The sequence below is a fragment of the Misgurnus anguillicaudatus genome, chromosome 3 (assembly GCF_027580225.2).
Source record: "Misgurnus anguillicaudatus chromosome 3, ASM2758022v2, whole genome shotgun sequence".
NCBI classification, from domain to species: domain Eukaryota; kingdom Metazoa; phylum Chordata; class Actinopteri; order Cypriniformes; family Cobitidae; genus Misgurnus; species Misgurnus anguillicaudatus.
Genome location: NC_073339.2, coordinates 47,601,010 through 47,622,641, shown reverse-complemented (window position 1 = coordinate 47,622,641; position 21,632 = coordinate 47,601,010). Strand labels below are relative to the sequence as shown.

Below are 21,632 nucleotides of genomic sequence, written 5' to 3'. Positions count from 1 at the left end.
AGCAAAAAATACGCAATTTTAAAACGCGTACAATGCGCGCTTTACACAAATATAAACATTTATCGACGACTGTAAGGCATTATGCTCATAATTATTATTAATTTATTAATTAAATCACCCCAACACACATCTAAACCAATGCGCCACGCAGAGCGCATGTGCGTAGGCCATGACGTCACGTCATCTGTTTCGGCCACCAGTGTGTAGTCTGTCGCAAATGTAGACGTCATCTTTATGTCAAGAACACATCGCAGGTCTGATAGATAGTGGCACTATGCGGCACATCTCGCGTGCTGTACGAGCCCAGCACGGTGACGCGTGACATCAAAGCGCCGTCTCGTCGGAGATTAAAGCGCGGCCGGGGTCGCGGTCACGTTTGTTGCCATGGAGCAGCCGGAAGCGTCAGAAGTCCAGCTGAGCGATCAGCCCAACGCGCTCATCGCATGTAAAGTGCCTGAAGAGGTTTTCAATGAGCAGCACGTAAAGGTAGGCGTGCATCGTGCGCGAAACCGAATCGGTGTCGTATGTTGTGATCAGATTATTTTCATGCCAGGCCAAACAGGAGTTAAACTGGTTTAATGTAGAGCTAAACTGTTCTTTATTGATTTACTAGAGTCAAGATTCGGTAACGGTAGTACTGTGGTACTCTAATAATGATGATATTATGGACATGCGCAATGGGCCCTTGTGTTTTTGATATGTGCGCCGTGGTCTCATGTTTTTTTGGGGTGGGGGGGTGCTATGATGTTTTTCTGAACCTGGTACCTTATGGCAAATCAGTGTGGTTATTATGTATCATGGCAATGCTATTAATGAGTGTCTTGCCACATCTACCAAATGTCAATGTTTTATTTGTAACTGATGCATTTGGCAGATGGTTTTATCCAAAGCAACTCGCAGTGCATTCAGTGATGCATGTTTTTCATCAGTCTCTCTGTTGCCATAGAATTGACCCCTAACCTTTGTACTGCTTATGCAATGATTTACCAACACTATGGCATTTTATGCCAATGCATCAGACATTATCATTGTACCGTAGTAGTGCAATGATATGCTTTTGTAGGATGCACATACAGTATTAGTTTAATAAAGCCACCTGGTTTGAAAGTTTACATGTAAACCTGATTGTCTCCAGTATAACACATGCAGATTGCATCTTACTGGACATACAGTACATAAAGAACATAATTTTGATGCTTCAATCTCAAATGTGCATCACATAAACTCTGCAGGCCACCTTAAATTGATTTTGATATACACTGTCAAACATTGTATTATATATAAAAATAAAATAAAATAGGTGATGTTGCAATATGAGTCATATGTAGCCAAAGACTATCACAGTGCACCAATGCAGAATTGGTTGGTTGCCAGGGTGTTTTTGTACGGTTGCTAAGGTTTTTTAGCATGATGCTATGCAGTTGTTAGGCTGTCGGATGCTTGCTAATATGGTGCTTCTTATAGGTCAAAAGGCCACATCTCTTAATTTCTAAGATATTTTTTAGTGTATATGTATATATTTAACTCTGTCTGCAGGTGAAAACGACATCATTATGGTAATATGCTAAAGTTAAACACTAATAGGTTTGTTTTAATCTGTAAACCTGTCTATAAGCAAGTTGAGTTAATTCTTTACATGCTGAGATTTATTAACCAGCATGGCCGACTTTCCATCTTTCCTCTATTTGAATGAAACATCAATGCACAATCCTGTATTTGTGTTCTCACGAGTGTTTGATTCATCTGAGAGCAGAAGTTTATTATAGCAGCGCACCTGCCTCTCACCACAAACACCCTGACCTGCAACTACATCGACGGAAAAAATAAAGCCTCTATGCTTTGTGTTTTTCCACTGACGGTGAGATCGATCGCTGACCCAAATGATAGCCACGGAGAAGTTGTTTTTTCTCCGTCATGCCCAGTGTTATTTGAAATAGGGTTTGTTATGCAATATTATCATTCCTACTTCAGTGGAAAAAATGAATAAGTGTAGAATTAAGAATAATGGAAAATGCATTAGCTAACTAGACCAGAAGTCAGTCAGGCTTAGTTCTGTTATAAACCCAAGCAGGATTTTTTCCATAAACTGTGTGATTTTTAGCATCATTGAATGCCAGTTTAATCTTTAAAGTTTGTGACTCTGTGTTAAAGGGATAGTTCAGCAAAAAATGAAAATTATCCATGATTTACTCATCCGAGTTATTTTAGTAAATGTTCTGGCTGTTCCAAGCGTTATAACTTTATGGGTCCATTACTTTCAAGCCCAAAAAAGTGCATTCATCCTTCACAGAAGTAATCCACACGGCTCCAGGGGGTTAATGTCGGCCTAGTGATGGGAGAAACGAAGCTTTTCGAAGCTTCGAATCAATTGAACCAATTGCTTCGAAAATGTATTCAGTTTTTCGAAGCAGTTCGAAACCCACACACGCTGGGGACCTCTGCTGGTCAAAATAGTGTAAAAGCAGATGTGTCCAAACATTTTACACTTTTTTTACAAAATAATAGCAAGATTTTTATTAAAATATTTTAAAAAAATTGTTTAACTTAATTAAGACATAGTTAAAAGTGTATTATGTGTTTTTAGTTTTATTTAGGGCAAACAAATGATTAAAACTAACTACCCTTTTAATTATGCACATTTTTGTCATTAAATCAGTCTATAAACAAAAAGTTGACAAAATGGCAGTGTTATTAGTCAGAAGGATAAATATTTTATGAACTTTTATAATAAAACTGACCCGAGTTCACCGAAACATATTAAACACTGGTCATGTGATCAACTCCCCCTAGTGGTGAACCATCGGATTTTCGAAACAGTTATGACGTAATGAAGCCTCATTTGCTAAAATCACGTGACTTGGGCCAGTTTGAAACAAGCTCCAAACCACTGATTCGAAACAAAAGATTCGTAAATGTTTCGAAGCCTCATGAAGCAGTGCTTCGAAAACGACCATCACTATGTCGGCCTTCTGAGGGTAATCGGTGCGATTTTGTAGGAGAAGTATCCATATTTAAAACTTTATAAACTATAATGGCTAACTCCCGTTGTCAATGTGCATTCACCAGATAGTTTTGGTGTACTGTAGGACGTAGCGTACGACACAGAGAAGAGACCAAAACAATGGTAGTCACAAATAGGGCTGCATAACCATTAAAAAAAAAAGATTTTGTTTACATCTTACATGTGTGTGTACTGTGTATAATAATTATGTATAAATAAATACACATTCATGTAGATATTTAAGAAGTATTTACATTTTTTTTATATGATTAAGTGATTAATTGATCGCAATTAATCATTATGCAGCCCTAGTCACAAATAAGAAAAGTCTGTTTTTAAAGAATTTGAAGGAAAATGGTGGAGGCGAAATTAGACAAGCATATGTTGAATTATCCCTATCTGTAGCTAAAACAACTCACAACACAAGAGTCTATTCTCACAATGTATGCTACACATAATGCACATTGGCAGCTAATGGAAGTTAGTTATTATAGTTGTTTTAAATATGGATATTTCTCTTACAAAATTGCATCAATTATCTTCAGAAGGCCGACATTAACCCACTGGAGCCGTGTGGATTAGAGGTCTTCTCCGATCCAAAGAAATGTACCTGACCCGAAATGACCCAAATCACTTTTTACCCTAACCTGACTTTTTTTTAGAGAAAGACTCGAGACAAACCTGAGAAAATTAGACCTGAATCTGACCCAACCCAGTGGCATTTTTCCCCCGACTGGATCCGAATGTAAACGGCACCGACGTGTGTGCAGTTTGCAGCCCCGCATGCACCAGTCAGACAAAAAGAAACTAGGCCTGCGACGATACATTGCGTTTTTCATTAAAAAGACCTGCCTGAAATCGATTCTGAATCGTAAGGCTCCGATTCTGTGTTTCATGGACAGCTTGTGCGTGTACTGTGGCTTTGTGATCAGTACGAAGTCCTTATCAATCTAAATCACTATGAGTTTGAGTGAATTTAAAAAAGCAACACTCGTCAAACACAATCATTCAAAATATTTTTATTATCATGAAAATACCTGAAACAATCTGAAGAACAGCGATATAAATATCCATTTAGACATTTCCTGAAATAGCATTTGTAATGCTACTTCTTCTGTGGCACAAATGGCGTTTTTACACGAGAGCGCCCTCTGGCTATTGGATGTGGCGGCATTTCACCGTAATTCATTTAAATTCATCCATTGAGAAAACGTGCATTTGCACGATTAATCGTCACAGCCCTAAAAGAAACCTAGCCTGGTAATACCATCCTCTGCTATTTTGCTTCGCTTCATAGACAGAGTCTGGCTGGGCATAATTGACAATCGTTTTCCTTCTCGTGGGAGGGGCTTGTCTGAAGTTTAAAATCATTGGTCTAAACGTAAGCCAATCACACATAACATTTGGATATGATGTGCTTTATGCGCCGGATCAGCCGCATCGAATCTCTGCTGTAAAATACACGTATGATGTGAAAACAAACCCATCGAGCGAAATACCAGAGTTAACATGGCTATGAACGACTTTTGCAGATTATGTAAAGTAAATCGGGCCAGAGCTAGTTGAACACTATCCTTACGGTGTGTTTCCACTCACGTCTAACGGGAGGAACGCCCCTCTCTCCTCTCAAACTCTTCCACCAGACAACCATAACCATATGTAAATTAAATCTCCCTACCTTATTTTCTGGTTAATCAGGAATGTCACCAAAGAATGCTTGCCCACGCGTCCTCCACCATTAATTGTGAACAATATAATTCCCTTCCATGATTTCTCGATCGTTGTGCACGTCAAGCTGTGCTGCATACAGTTTCTCGCTGACGATCGGTAAAGTTGATAAGTTAAACTTTTCCAAAAACTTGTCGGGAGAAGGGCAACAACATAATCTCCATTCAAATGTTTAACAAACACTTTTCTTGTTCGGGTTTAAGTTAGCAAGTGCCGGTTCTCCACAACAGAGCAAATAGCTTTCTGTGTCTCCATGTCCACAACAAACTACAACCGTGATTCGGCGTTTAGCGTCGACGTCACGGCTCTCAGCCCGCCCTCTGTTCGTTGATTGGACGGTCGTTTTGAGACCGGTGGAAAACGGTTTGAATGGGAGGTATCTCAGACTGAGTACAGAAGCGTAATGAAATTTAGCGGAAGTACGAAGTCTGACGTAGTCAGGCTAAAAGAAACCCTGGTGGCCTCGTAAACAATTTGGCCAGCTGCTCAATTTGTTGTCTGACGACGACACCAAAGTAACCCCTAAAATGTTCATTCAAAATTGATTGACAGGTCTGGCTCAACAAAAATAAACCTACCGCCAGCCACACGATGTCGCAAGCACTCTTGGCAAACAGATGGTGGGTTTGAAAGGGTCTCGGCGCACAAACGCAAGATAGCTTGGGTCTTCTCGGGTCCCATCAGAAAAACACATTCATTTTAATTCATTTACCAGAGACCCGATGCCGCTAGGGTGACCAGAAGTCCCGAAAAATTCGGGACAGTCCCGAAATCTTAGCTGCTGTCCCGAATCCCGAATCCTGCTCTAATTGTCCCGAAAATTATACTGAAGCTGGGACTGGACACACCAAAGCTTTTACGCAATGTTTTCAATTGATTCCAATGGAAATTCTGCGTTTTTCTCAAATAATCAAACAGCTAGAGGTTTTTTTCCGCGCTGAAACCTGGCGCTCGGGGTTCAAAAATATTAAACTTTGAGAGAAAAGCTCCGCTCGTCAATGTCAGTTCTCACAGGGCCGTCCAATTACAGTGGAGGGGGGCGGGACATTACCACAGCAACCAACCGGCTCACAGCTGAAGTATCACGGTTACGAAAGCGCTCGGCTGAAAAACAGCTGGCATTTAAAAGTGCTGATGTCTCCAGCCCCTTAATTTTAATCTGAATCCCACTCATTTAAAACATCCGCGAAATATGCTGACATTGTATTGTTTCTATTACTTTATCTAATTCATCTATATGCAAGAAAGACAATAGGACAATTTTGTTTTATAGTAGATTAAGAGAGCGAAAGTTGCAGCAGCCGCGAGGACAGTTGAAAGTGCTGGCTGGCAGTGACAGTCAGTCGCGTGAAGGAGTCAGATTGGTGACGAGGCACTGAGTTAAAAAAATACGTCTATACGTATTATATAAATGTATGTACTTATATTAATAAAAATATGATTTGGTTCAGTAACTTCCGTTTAAAATTCATTATCTTTTAGTATTAAGTAAATGAAAACTATGAAGTATAAAATAGTTCTATACATATTATATCAATTTATTAATGCATAGGTACTTATAATAATATGATTGGTTCTGTTTGAAATTCATTATCTTTAATTATTAAATAAAATAAATAAATAAAACTAATATTGGATGACGTAACGTCTGACCCCCGTCCCGAATTTCAGTCAATCTCATCTGGTCACCCTAGATGCCGCTATTATTATACCCGACCCACACGTGAAACTTTTAGACCCACTCGGGTTGATTTCAGGTTTTCGGATCTAGGTGGACCCGTGAAGACCTCTAGTGTGAATTACTTCTGTGAAACATGAATGCACTTTTTTGGGCTTGAAAGTTGTGGAGATAGTTGTTTCCTAACGTACCTAGGAAATTTACTAAGATAACTCAAATTGTGTTCGTCTGAAAATGATAGTCACGTATATCTGAGTCAATGCTAGCAAAGTGCACTTTAATTTTTACACATAAACTAAATGTAAAATAAGCAATTTCAACCAATAAAAAAAAACTTTAATAATCTGAGCTTTGAAACATACAGATAAACTCATTAGCTGTTTCATATTTAACTATAAGCCAGTCACAATTATCCATCTAAACAATTATTTTAATAAGCTGTATTTTTTTGCATCCACTTCACATTTATTTTTATTTATACATCTGTTGATAGCGGAGTTCGAACATTTGTTTACAGCGTTGAATCCTTGGAGCTTCTTCCACAACACAAGTGAATGGAAACCATGTTATGGTTATTCTGGTATTCACACTCCTCCAATACTCAGACTTTGTTGACACCTAGTCGTTCCATTTCCATGTTTTAAATGACTCGTCTATGAGGTAACTGCATGTGTAGACCGCAGACAGCACAAAAACCAAATTAGTTTTTTCAACTTAACTTTGAGCTAAAAATGTAAAGTGCACTAGGCTGTATATCATCTGAAAATTGCATTCTGAGCAATTCAAGTGTTATGGATGTAACATTTCCAATCAAAACTTGAAATATAATTTCTTAGAGAATGCATTTATTACCAATATATTGAATCATTTGTGAGGGCTGTGCAATTAATACATTTTTGATTCAAACAATTACAAAAACAAGATAATCGAGATAAAAATATTATTGTGCAATTAAAATATAAATTGCATGCTGCTGGACCAATGTGTTTGTAGGGCACTTCAAAGGTAAAACACATGTAGCCTATTTAGGGCCAGCGCCACAAGGGGGCGTGAAGGGGCGTTGTCCCCTCACCGGCAATATCCCGCCCCCTCAGATCACCATTAATGTTGAATGGGATTTTAATGATAACATTTTATTTAAAAATCACATTTGCCTTGTGTATTGTCATCCTAAAGTGAATTTTATAGTCTATTATTTAACAAAACAAAAAAATCAAGTGTGCATGTATTCTGTGACATTAATAAACACACGCCCACTCCATGGCTTGTTACACTTCAAGCGGCGCCACTAGAACTGTGAGGCGATGACGTCAAAGTGCCGCGAGAGCGAGACGAAATTACACTTTGCATGATTTCTCGAATCGTTCTCGCGGTACTTTGACGTCATCCGGCTGTCGGCTGCCGCATGGAGTGAACAAGCCATATGTATTTTCTAGCTTGGGGAATTAAATGCATTTTGTGTGATCGCCCCCTCTGGTATTTAAGACGCCCCCTCATCAGCGCTGGGCTGGCGCCGGCACTGAGCCTATTGCAACACTTAATAAAATGTTTAAATAAATGCATGTTCAAAGTCACTGATTAATTGTGTTATGATTTATAATTTTTATCAAAATAATGATGATTATGATTTTGCACATAATAAAGCAGCCCTGCCATCTATTTATATTTTCTCCAGAGTCCAAACTTCAGACAAATATAAAAAGTTATATCAAATCAACATATATTTTTATGTTACTTTAACACATTAAGTTAATCAATTTCAACTTGTTTTTCTAAGTTATGTCAACTAATCACAAGTCAAAACTTAAAATAGTAGATTGAATATAACCAAGTTGTTTTAACTTTATGCTGCATTTTTTTGGATGGATGCATTATGGGTGTGACAAATAAAAATCACAAGTTTTTGGGAAACAGAATGTTAATTAAAATGCACGAACCAGAACTAATGGGCGAATATCCAATAATTGGGCGTTTCAAAGAACATTAGGGCCCAAGCACCGAGGTGCAACATTATGGGTGTGACATTTCTCTCTTATCAATTCTGAAATGTGCACTTACTTTACCCTATGAAAAAAAAATGCTATAAAAATGTATCAGAAACTTTGCATATGTATTTAAACCACCTTAGATATCAGTATGGGTAAAAACTTCACTTTTATTGATAAGGTTGACATTTGCATGCAATTGCCCTTTTAATAACACAAGTATAAAAGTTAGATGAGCAGTTTTTGCACTCAAGTTTAATAATGGTGCATCTCGTGCGTAATATGGCCTGATCTTTTGTGCAATCGGATATAAATATCTACTGATGGCTTATATGTACCGCTTGCATACTGACAGAGCAGCTCACAAGCGACAGCTGCTGTCTCACCTCCACACGTCTTTGCATAAGAGCATCCAGTTCTGCCTCCCTTTGCATTTTTTCCATCACCTTCTTTCGGTTTCATATTTCCATGTTTCCATTATGTCACAGCGGCAGAGATGAGCTCTTCTCTTCCCATTCTCACACACACACACAACTCATCTACTGTGTGTTTTGTAAACTAGCAGACTTGAATCTAAACCATGAACTCATTTAAACCATGAACACATGTTGGTACTCGTCATCGTCGGTTGACTTAAATTGTATTAATACTGAGCTCATGATATTTTCACTCCCCAAAAACCTCTGCATAAGACAATTTAATAAGAAGATTAAATGTGAAGGACAGTCGGGCGTCCTCATGACCTATCCTTTTAATATAGGTTAAACCAACACAAGCACGCTATGGGTATGTTTGCTGCAACGTGTGAATACTTCACTGCACAGGTCAAGCATACAAAAAAATAGGTGAGCTTAAATCTCGTAATGCATACTTCATCCTGAACACGAATAAAACCACCTAGCGATGTCGACATTTGATAAAAACACTCATAGCAATATCCTTACATCCACAGACTGCTGTGTGAATAAGTGATGCCGCCTTTCTATATTTGATGTTGAATTGATACCAGGTGTACTTTGACTTCATGTTGGTTGACAAGAAACGACATCGATGCAGATTTCGCAGCAGACCCGCGTGTTATGAATTTCAAGTTAATGTGGAAATAAAGTAGTTCTGCTCGGTTAGAAGTATGCGCAGTATAATGGCGAGATGGAAAAGTGAGGGTCAGCCGGAGCCCTGTTGGAAACATGCTGAAGGGACAGAACGAAAGGTTACGCTGGAGAATGTTGGACTTCTGCCCGTGACCGGGTGATGTCATTATTTTCCAGTACCTCATTAGGATTAGTCAATAACAAAGAGATGGAAGAGTAGGGGAGGAGTCCAGCAGGAGCGCGGAGAGGTAAAGACGCTCCTGTCGTCATTTCTAGCGGTCCGATGGAGAGGGAGGTGGTGCTCGGATATATCAGCTGTGCTATAAACAGCAGGAGATCAACACTGACCTGCTAGCACACTAGAAGTGGAGAAACCGATGCATGGAGGAGTGTATGGAGTCTGTTTGCTGGAGATAAGTGCACAGGAGACGTTGCATCTTCTGCATTTGGCTTTGTGCATGACTCTTTGAACGTTTAGATTTGAAATTGTGGACTAGAACATCTTTGGGGATTGTGTTGCATATGCCTTTGCCATTTAACACACTAAAGTCGCTGTGGAGGATACTGAAGTATGCATCTTAATACAATGTGCAATGCTGTCTGCCTGGTGGCCACATTAGTGGACCATGAAGTTTACAGTCGACCGGAAATTCAGGTGAGGTTAACGGTTATTGAGACTGTACATTAACTAGTGAGTGAGTACTTGGTGATGCATTACGAGCCCGGACTTTTGGTGGACATCAGGTGGACAGCCGTTCTTATATACGTGCCAATAGTTATGGAGATTGATTGTAGGCTGTAGCTTAAAAAGTTTTGTTGCATCTAATAATAATTTAATAAAGATATTTTGCATTTACTGTATGAATACTGGCCCTCATCTGTAAAACACACAAATCACCCATCAAGCCATTCTTGCGTAAATTGTTTCTGTAAATTTGACCCTTGCATGGGAATGGTTAGATGATGAGATGCATAAAACCAAAGTTAAAATGTCAACTCATGGTTTTCACGTCTGCGTGTTTTGCATCTTTAGGAGCAGTTTGAGGCTTTGTTTCGTCAATTTGATCCGAGCACATCCTTTCAGTTCTTCAAAAGCTTCAGACGGGTTCGGATTAACTTCACGGACGTCCTCGCTGCAGCCGAGGCCCGAGTCAAACTCCACAAGAGTGACTTCAATGGAAAAGAGATGCGTCTGTATTTCGCTCAGGTAAGAACCTACAGATAAACACGGTGGCATTGCCACACACGTGCTAAAAATATGTGAAATCAAAACATTTCGATCACTGGTGGCTGGCTCCATTATAGGTCTTAAGCCCCGCCCTCTCAATGTAAATGAATGGGACATAATGAGGCGAAGTCACAATGAAACTGAAGTAGTGACTGTCTTATTTTTCCTATCGTGACGTATATCCGATTAAAAATGGCTTCTGAAATAAGAAACAAAAAGTAGGGCGAGACTTGATTTCGTCCATTGAGAATTGATTGGGTTGTTTGAAATTGCGATATGTTGCAAATTGCTGCAAAATTTTCCCAGACCACGCCCACCTGCCATATCATATAGCCGGAAATAAAGAGAGATCATTTCAAGGGGAGGAGATTAGCGTTTTTGATTAAAGATTATATGAGAGCACATGCATTTAAAAAAATAATTTGTAAAAAAATACCTCAATATTTCAAAAAAGTTTTTAATTTAAATTTTATTGTGACCTAAGTGCTTATTTTTCTTATAAGTTTGGTTTAAGTTAGTTATTACATGCCATTAAAAATGGTGTGACATCTTTTTTGTGCATTTGTGATTGAGTCAATCGGGAAAATGGGTGGGGCCTTGATTCTGCAGCTCCACCTCACCAGACTCTGGCTCCATAATTAAACTATCAGTGCAACATATCAGCCACTTTTTTTTGATATTTTGGCCTATTTTTTTTTGGCACATCATCCTTTTTTTTTACAGTCTATTGGGTTAATACGGAGCTCCTAGGGAGACACTGGACCAAAAATTAAATAAAGTTTAGTTTTGGGTGCGCACGTGAAACTAAACTTTAGATTTTTTTTTACAATGTCACCTTAGGGGCTCGGTAGGTTAAAGATAACATTTTTGAGTTTATTGGAAAGTGAATTTGTAACATGTTAGTGTGTGCTTGTTAGGAACTTTTGGGTGGTTTCCTTTTGGCCCAATTGAAAAGAGTCGCATCTCAAAGTCTATAATAATCTACTCTGTAAATATGACTCTAATCTAGGGCTGTCCAAAGATTAATCACGATACAAAATAAAAGTTTGTTTTTGCATAATATATATGTGTTTAATTATTTTGTATATATTAATACACAGACATGCATGTATGTATTTAAGAAACATTTACATATTTTTATTATACATAAATTAAATGACACCTTAAATTCACACATGTATGTATGTGTGTATTTATTTATATATACATAACAATTACATATCAGGGATGGGACGGTATGAAAATTTCATATCATGATTATAGTGACCAAAGTTATCACGGTTATCATGGTTTTGTTCAAATGAGATGGAAATGTTCAAAAAGAACTGATACACACACTGAAAACAAGTTTTATTTTTGAAAATCACAATTTAATATTTCATCTCCCTGAAATTATTTCTGTGGTAAAAAATAAATAAATCTTTCCAATAAGTTTACCGTGAATGAATACAATACATTATCCCTTAAATGCCTTCTTGTGCAAAAAACTATGTTGCATGTGTGCGCCTGCGTCAAACTGATTCTGGCTGGACAGGATTTACCACGGTAATCAAACACAGTTAAATTTAATTGATAATTAAATTTTAAACGATAATACTAACCGTCAGGACATTTTATCATGGTTAATCGCGAAACCGGTTATCGTCCCATCCCTAAATATTATGCAAAAACTAACTTTTATTTTGTATGTGATTAATAGAGGGTTTTCACAGCATATCATCAATCCGAAAGTCGGCCATATTGGCGATACTGAGCGCAAACAATGCCAATGAACCGAAAGGATCTCACACATTTTTGCTGTTAAAAATGATCAATTACTGTCATGTTTTGGGCTGTACTAATCAGTCGGAATAACTAATAGAATTAACATTTAACAAAACGTGTAAATCTGTTACTATTAAAGTAGATTATGAAATAAGATGAGAATCTAGTATTTTTACAAACAGCAACATAATATCAATATGAGTGCATAATATTACATTAAAAGTTAGTTAAGATCTTAAGAAATGGGAAGAACAAACACAAATGTTGTCAACATTCTCAGTCCACGACCAAAGAGCTAGCTCATACGGATCTTTACTGCCTAATAACTTATAACTTAATATTGTGCCCTTTCCTGCTTACCAAGTCCTTCTCTGTATGATTTAGCAACTTTCACAAGTCTTTTCTGTGGTTTTGACATCATAAATTAGTAGGATACTACTTTAACCATGCAATCCATGCTGTTGTATGCATCCGAGTATCTCCAACATGGCCGCACATCCGTGTAACTGACCAAACCGTGACGTAGGTGAAAACCCTCTATAGCGATTAATTTTTTGACAGCTCTAATCTCTTTTTCACTGTGTCTGTTTGACTTTTTCATCTTCTTATCATTGAATATTTCGAGTCGTTGGTTTGTTTCGGTCACTATACCCTAAATATGAGCAAGATTTCCTGTGATGTTTGACTAAGCTGTGATCATTTCATTGAGTTTCCAGCGTGAGATCACACATCTTAATGAATGGTCAAAATGAGGTCACACGTTTCACATAGAGACACACATGAGTCAGGCTTTCTGTTCCCTTCACAATGAGGAACCTAAAATTAAACTGCGTCTTTTATCCTGAGATCCTGACTCATGACTTTAAGCCTATTCAATGTGTATTATTATGTACTAAATAACAAAATAACTCGCTTCAATTTATTTCTGACGTTTTTCCTCTCTGTACAGTCTGTACATATCGGCAGTCCTCGCCTTGAGCCTCCTAAACCAGACAAGCAGTTCCTGATCTCTCCTCCGTCGTCACCCCCTGTTGGCTGGGAGCCGTCACCGGACGCCAAACCGGTCATCAACTACGACCTGTTGCGTGCTGTGTCTAAACTAGGACCAGGTATAAGAAACTAACCCTTAGTGTGTATTTACTCACCAATAAGTTTTACATACTAGTGTTTATTGCTTTGCAAAATGTGAATTTTTTTATGCACTAGAAATTTAATTATGCACTTTTTTATTTGATTTTATGCCGTTTTTTAATTCAGTTATCTGTGTGACTTGTTTCGATATAGAATTTATTCAATATATCTCTGCTACATTTTTTGTTTCACACATTGTGTTTAGTTACATAACACTGTTTGGCATCAAACCCAACTTATTTGACAAAATGTATTTCAGGTGAGCAATACGAGCTCCACACTGGAACCACCAACACGCCAAGTGTGATCGTGCACGTGTGCGAGGACGAAGTCTCCGATGACGAGGAAGAGATGGAGGGCGGCAGACGCGCTCGCCCAAAAATCATCCAGACCCGCCGTCCGGACTTTGTCCCTTCAGTAAAGCAGTGAGAGCCGTTCTGGGTGGTTTAATCTGCTTGACCAATGCGGGAATAACTAGGAACCTGCAGTTTATCATCCTGACCACCAGGGGGTGTTAAGCACCAGATTCTCTTCCTGGTTAGCGAGAGAGGTGACCATTCTCATAATCTCGAGTTTCATTTCTTATCGTCCATCGCTGATGGAATCAGGGACTTTGAGGACTTGGGAAGTTTCTCTCGTCTTAAGAATGTCATTATCTGCTTCACATCGCAACTGTGTAATAGCCATAAAAAAATTACGTTGTCGTGTAGCACAAAGCCGAGTAAAGTGTCCGACGTGTTGAGTGTGTATTGTGTCGGGGCCACACGTATTCTTTGTTAATATCACGTACCGTCTCTTTAAGTCAGTTAAGTGTTCGTACGGGCTTTAAAAAAGTCGTTGTCACTGAAGTACTTCACAAGCTCCTTCAAGTATTATGCACTTTAATAATAGAGCCTTATAACGTGGTAAACATCATGAGGTACTTGTATTTGTATATATAGAGTCCGACAGTGACCGCTCGCATTGTGGAAGTAGATTTCTCATTCATTTTCTTCTGCGGGAAATTTCGTAAGAGGTATAAACCTGACACAAAGCAAACGGTCGAGGAGATTTAATGCAACATTGCAAACAATTAAAGGTACAAAATTATGAACTGCTATTCTGCGAAGCATTGCGGATGACAAAACTATAATACAAAATAAAAATTGTAATAGTATTTTAGTATAGTAGTAGTACTATAGTAATATAGCAATTATAGTAAAAATACTATACAGTATATATATATTTGATTGTCATTTGCAATGTTTTATCAGAGAGCAACTTCTGATTGGTGGATCTCTCTCTGTATTGTATTTGGCAATTAAGCGATTTTTTTTTATTTAATTTCACATTATCAAATGGCTTGTACAGAAGCAGATCTCATTGCTAAATCTCAAGGCAGGTCTGTCTGGGATGATTTATACATTACAGAAATAAGTCAATCACTTTTTGTGGAAGATAAAAGAAATGAAAACTCTTCTGTCGTTGTGTTAATGATTGTGCGTTACCAGAATCGCTCTGTTCTGCTTTACGGTCTCTGTTTTCATTACTGTAGCGATGTTTTCATGCCATCCTGTGATTTTAAGCGACTATGATGTACTGTGTATATTTGATGTATTTCAATGTAGCCCATATCATTAATGCTTCAGGATTTTTATCTTAAAATCATCTTCAGTAGACAGCGGGAGGAGGAAGAAAGCTGATACTACCTTTAATAAAGCCATCTTGACCAAAGAAGTGATATTAATGTTTATTTATGTCTTATGATTTGTTTTGGCAAACAACAGCACTACATACAGATCCTGGTGTTTATGTAGATCAGTTAGTAGAATAAGACAAAAGTAGTGGATTGAATGCATCGTAGGCTATGGATAAATGTATTAAAGGTGCAAAAATGTATTATTGAGAATGTATAGATGCTGTAATACAGCAAACCTTGAATACAAATGAATATATTGTATATATCCTCTGTTTTAGGGCCTGAGAAAACTGGTCAATAGGTTGATGTCTCCTTGCCCTGGTTATATTTCAGTTTTTTAGATTACAGCTCATCTACAACAAATCCCAACAGTGCCACCTGCTGTTGATATTTCAGAAACTGCTGAGATATACAAGCTACTTTTATATAATGTGACAGCAACCATACAGTAAAATATGTTTTAAGCTATATGAAAGGTGTTATAATAGGACTTATATATAACGTTTTGTTGTGTATTGTTTTTAATGTATACATTTGGTATCAATATGTAGCTGCGAGGTACTAATATCCACTCTTTAAAGGTGGGGTGCATGATTTTTGAAAAGCACTTTTGAGAAGGGAGTCGGGCTGGGTACCAAAACACACTTGAAGCCAATCAGCAGTAAGGGGCGTGGCTACTAAACAACATTGTTGCCTGGGTTCCATATATGTGGGGCGGGTCTATCAAAAGAAGGTCCAGATTCTGTTGGGGTAGAGGTGTGTTTGTTTAGCTGATTTCAAATGTCAACATTAGCTTTCAGGGATCATGCACCCCACCTTTAAGTACAAAGTTGAACTTTATCAGAGGTACCGCCCCAGTTACAGCATTTGATACCTTTGTTCTGAACGTTATACAAGTATTGTCCGAAATTGGGCCTCTAAAAGATTTTATTAACTCTTTACCTGCCGCAGCCCTTTTTGGGGCGATGTATACACCTTCAAATTCATATAACCCTGCCATTTTTTTTTGTCTAGAAGCCTAATTTTGGTCTTGTTTTAAAAAAAGTGTCTGGATGTAAAAAAAATATATATTTTATAGCAGTTGTCTTTAATAAATAAAATAATTCAATAAAGTATACATTGTATCCATAAAAATGTAAATGTTTCACACTAGACATGCTAAAAATAAAAGACACGTCTAAACTAGCTGTGATCCAAATTTTAAGTTAAAATTGCAAAAAAAATAGTTTTTTGTCCACTTTGTGGTTTTATCAATAAAGGCCACTAGGTGTCAACAGTTCGCTGCAAATTAATAATTTACTTTAACACACATTATTACTATTTAATAATGTAAAAATTTTAAAAAATTGTAAATGTTTAAAAAAAGACAACTATGTTATTAGACCTTTCCAATGATATATAGTACAACATTTTTGCAGATTTAGTATAAGATATAGTGTTATGAATATATCAGAATTAATATGCATTCCTATAGGGTCAGTGACATGTAACAAAATGACTGTCACTACATCATTTCTATCATCAGATGACCTTGAAATATGAAAACTAAGCTCTTAAAGCTTTCCAACAATATACAGTTTGTCAAGGTTTTTATGCTTTAGAATAATGTTTTAGTGTTATATGCAAATTGGGTCCACCTGTGGCCCCGTGACATTATAGAAAATGACTCACACTACATCTTTAGTTTTTACACTATTAAGAGCTTTCCAATGGTATATAGTCTGTCATGGTTAGATAAAAATGTACATGGCAAACTCACGTGTCTTGCTCACGGGACGGCACCAGGTAATTTGTTAAATACCCCTGCCATAGAACAACCATTTTCTTAAAGAAACGCTTAGTAAAAGGTTTTTGAAAGAACCACTTGAAGATTTGGGTTCCAAAATGAGATAACTCCCATTATATTTTTTTAAAATCTTGTGTTTTAATTGTGCATTCCAATAAATATCAATCAAACTTCAGTTGGTTTGTTTTGATTTAAGCCATCATAACCTAAAAAATACAGCTAAGTAGCACAATAAAAACATGATAACATAATAATAAACATGTTTTGACAAAAAATGTAAATTATCTTCTCCTTTCTTTCTTTCTTACCTTTCAGTCTGCAGTACCTTTTTAATCTATGGCATTTTTAAGCAAATATTAATTGTTAAGCATTCCTTGGAAATGTTCCTGCCCTGTAGGAGTCCCTGGCCCCAAAAAGTTTGAGAACCCCTGAACTAAATTAAAGTCAGTTGTCGGTTAGCTTCCAGAACACACAGTAGACACAAAATACATATAAAACATTTTTTATTACAAACTTCAGAGGTAATAAATAAAATCTGAGTATCGAAAATCAGTAAAGCATGTTGTCCAGATAAGCAGCTGAGAGTTGGACAGCTGAAGCCACAACAGATGTCTTCACACGGCACACTGATACTCTCCTGAAACACAACGAGACAAAGTATGTTAAAATTACCATTATATTTATCATTAATGTTATGTAACTTTGACACCCAGATCTCCTGCTCATAACTTGACCAACATGTCAATCATCCTTCTTATTATCAATGATTTCTTGCGTTTGCTGTGCGAGTTTTTTCTTCATTTCCATCTGTTGTTTAAGGGCGGCATCTGCTTTCCTACTCTGATAAATCTTCGCTCCAGCAAAAGCCAAACACAGCAGCAGTGTTTTTGCTGCCAGTATGTACAACAGTAAAGGGACGTTATCAAGAGCCTGAAACACACAAGGCAATAAGATCAACACACAATATTCAGTCAGATTTACAGACAAATATCTGGATACTGTAAAAATGTACTACAGTTTAAGCAACTTTAACAAGTCATTTAATCTTTTGTGACTAGTTAGAAGTTGCTATAAATTATAAAAAATAAAGTTGTAAGAACTTAAAGGTGCCAAAGAATGCATTGTAATAATCTGTTAAATTGTTCTCTGATATCTACATAAGGTCTGTGACTTTATAAAGTGCAAAAAATGATCCAGAAACAGTTTTCCATGCCCATTTACAGCCTTAGGATTTGCCTTTAGAATGAAATGGTCTATTATTAACCTTATTTGAAAGGGTCATGAATAATAATGTTGAGCTCAGCTCTGATTGGCTGTTTCTCCTTCAGTAGCTCTGTGTGTGTGTAAACATCTTATGTTTAAGTCTGTATCAGATTTTTAGAAATAATCAATTGTTTGGAGATTGTTAATGGATGTTTCTGAGTGGTAAGTTTGTGTTTTTTTTATTCAGTATGGACCTGCAAAACATAACTGTAACGTCAATAGTAGAACTTCAGCCGAAACGCTAGCATATAGCATTAACTAGCATATAGCATTGTAATTAATTTAATGTGTAATGTAATGTTGTGGTGTACATCTGGACTGTAATGTCACAGTTGGTGTTATGTTGAGATTGGTCTGTTTTCCAGCAGTCGGTCTTTTGCATGCATGAGGTTTACATAAGAAGGAGGAAACAATCATGTTTGACGCTCATGATATGTCATTACCATGTACAGAGCTCTTATTATTCATCTATGCCTAAAATACAGTTTTACATTATATGGCACCTTTAAGCCCTTTTAACTTTATTTTTTTAATTGATATCAACTCCTTACTAGACAAATGTAATTGATGTCTAGTAAGACCTTCCTCCAATGTCTAAGTCTAGAAGCTTCAGGAAAACTCATAGGGTCTCTATGGAGGGGGGAGGTATGACAAGAGCAGCTGTTTACACACGTTACCACGGTACTGATACAGTTTACACTGTTTAATGAGAAGTATAATGCACTGCAGAATACCTTAACAATAAATACAAAATAATGTAACTTTACCCTGCTATTCATTTTTATATATGCAACATGTAAAGCCTAAGTTATGTCTTTGGGCATGCGCCATGTGTTTTGTAAATGTACTATAGTATTGTACCATATAAATACCGTTATACATATAAATCGTAATCGTAAGGTATGTACCCGCATTTTATTGACAATGTAGATGACCAAAAATGATTACCATGGTACTTTACTATGGTAATAACCAACGACGTATTTTAACTAGCGAGAGGCTAACATATTGCAACATATTCAAAAATATTGAGTATATGTACGCGTGACTTACCCGCCAGTTGATCATGATGCTTTCTTCTATACTATGAAGACAAACTGTTTCTTACGACACACTGAACTGGTTTATCTATTTCAACATCTTCACATGGGTCAGTAAAATGAAACCTGGAGGCGGGGCGCAGACCTAGAAAATAAAATCGGTAGAAAGGAAATCAGTGCTAAGACGTCCATTTTAAGTGGCCCGGAAATTGTACTTATTAGAACAATAATTTTATAGTAACTCTTTGCTGTTTTAATTTTTAATTTTACGTCTATTAAAGTTCTGTATTATTAATGAAATGTTTTTTTAGTAAGCTGCTGACGCGGACACAGATGACGTTGTCTTGTGATTCCCCTTACTTTTAAATGCGTTGGTCAGAAAGGACCAATCACAGAGGTTTGCGATTTACTGGGTGTATCTTGAAATAAAAAGTATTTTATGTATACTCCTTGGCTATTTTTATTATTATTATTATTATTATTGCATGTGTTTATGGTAACAAAAGCGAACGATTACTACAAAAATCGTACCGAGAGTTAAATGCATCTTAATGAATGATTTGCTTTCTGATCCGCCCAGCGCCTCCTAGAGGAAGCACCGTGTTGCGTCATCGACTGCTACGAGTTAAGTCACGTGAGAATAAAACAACCAATCAAAAAAATTCTTAATTTAAAGGTACAGTCGTAGGAATATGATAAACACATTTGTTTCATTTTATGTCTTTTTTAATTTTCTATTTATAGATGTGGATTTTATATGCTTGTTTAATATAATTCATTTTTAAATACATTTTTTTAGGTATTTGTTTAATATAATATAGTGCTTTTGTATGTTTTTTTTAATTACTTAAACTTTACAAACAATCAAGGCATTTGATTACGACAATTAATATATACAAGTATCGATCAGCTTTTGGTTGAGCATACCATAATTGGAAATTACATAAATACAAAATAAAACCAAACATTGAACAAATTATAGTAAAAAAACAACAACAAAAAAAACATTAACATCACAAAAATACTATAAAAGAGGCTTCCTCATATTAGCTTGTATTCATCAAAAAGTTAAATCAATTTAAGGGCTTTCTTATTATTAACAAATTTTAAGAATTTGTGTAAAAGTTTAATCTTATTTAACCACTGTTTAGAGTTGGGCTTTGACTTCTACCATGTACATTTATGAATAAAGAACAACTTTGCAAGACAGTCAGATCAAGAATTTGATAACCAATTGTAAATCATTGTTTTCCAAAAAAAATGATAAATATGATTTAAAATTTTAAAGTTGACCTCTTTTGCTTTTGGAGTAAAGGCTCTTTTGTGTTTTGAGTGAGAGGAAAACGTGTTTCGTTCACATTCCTGGTGATTTATTAAAATAAATGCTTGTTTAGCACTGAAGAGGGCGCTATAACATAAAGATACTGGGTTGGTGGGGGTATTTTAATACTGTATTAGCCTAAAATCTCTTTCTCTACCCTTTGTCTCTCTCTCCTTCTCTCTCATATGGGTAGTTGAGTCAAGCATATGAATTTTATTTTTTTTAAATCATTTATCATTCTGGATTGATATATTTATAAAAGAAGATGTGTAACTTGGGTCCTGTATCTGGTCACTGTTTCACATTTGTGTGACATAAGAAAAACTGTTTTAAATAGATTTAGCATGAGTTTAGCATTTCAGATCGCAGGGCATAACTTCCTAATAATATTTCATGCAATTTACCCATAATCCTCTTGTCATTTCAGATATGGAGATGCATATGGCTGTTGTGAAGAGTGAGTGACTGTGATTATACACACTGTTCACTTTAAGCACTGAGGTCTTTGACTTTTAAGTCGAGCAAAGTGTTCTTCAATGCTATCATTATATGGAAGATGACATATAAGTCCTAAGACCTTTTGAATAATGTGCCAGATTAAATAGCTAGATGGAAAGATGAGATGCTTTATATCTTTAAAATCTTCAACCTTTGTTTGTGCATTATGTAATCCAGTATAAAAGGCTGAAGGTACTGAATAATTGAGATCCCACAGGAAAGAGTTTAACGAGCAAAAGAGACATCAGCTGCAAATCTACAAGACAGATATTTGGCTGAATAAAATTAAATTGTCCAGACATGAACACTTTACAGATTCACTCTGGTGTGCAATGGACAATGTCTGGATAATGACACACACACACACACACACACACACACACACACACACATTGTCATCTAGTTTTGATGCTAATTGGCATTGAAGGATGTAATCTACA

The 21,632-nt window shown here is 36.7% G+C and overlaps 2 protein-coding genes across 3 annotated transcripts; one reads left to right on the top strand and one right to left on the bottom strand.

Moving 5' to 3' along the window:
- Window positions 1-190: 190 nt before the first annotated feature.
- On the top strand, window positions 191-15,322 carry rcan1b (regulator of calcineurin 1b). Of its 2 annotated transcripts, none has more exons than XM_055206218.2 (4): window positions 191-486; window positions 10,517-10,690; window positions 13,425-13,584; window positions 13,866-15,322. In XM_055206218.2, exons 1-4 carry the CDS (start codon window positions 385-387, stop codon window positions 14,033-14,035), a joined length of 606 nt encoding a protein of 201 aa, XP_055062193.1. In that variant the 5' UTR covers window positions 191-384; the 3' UTR covers window positions 14,036-15,322. The 2 variants fall into 2 exon arrangements, with proteins under 2 accessions (XP_055062193.1, XP_055062194.1); XM_055206219.2 differs by lacking the exon at window positions 191-486 and adding an exon at window positions 9,706-10,138.
- A 2,234-nt stretch (window positions 15,323-17,556) lies between these two features.
- Window positions 17,557-19,537, bottom strand: LOC129445102 (small integral membrane protein 11). Its single transcript, XM_073866274.1, has 2 exons — window positions 19,387-19,537; window positions 17,557-18,000 (listed from the first exon to the last, which is right to left on the bottom strand). The coding sequence occupies exons 1-2, from the start codon at window positions 19,399-19,401 to the stop codon at window positions 17,812-17,814; spliced, it is 204 nt and encodes a 67-aa protein (XP_073722375.1). The 5' UTR covers window positions 19,402-19,537; the 3' UTR covers window positions 17,557-17,811.
- Between the last annotated feature and the right edge of the window lie 2,095 nt (window positions 19,538-21,632).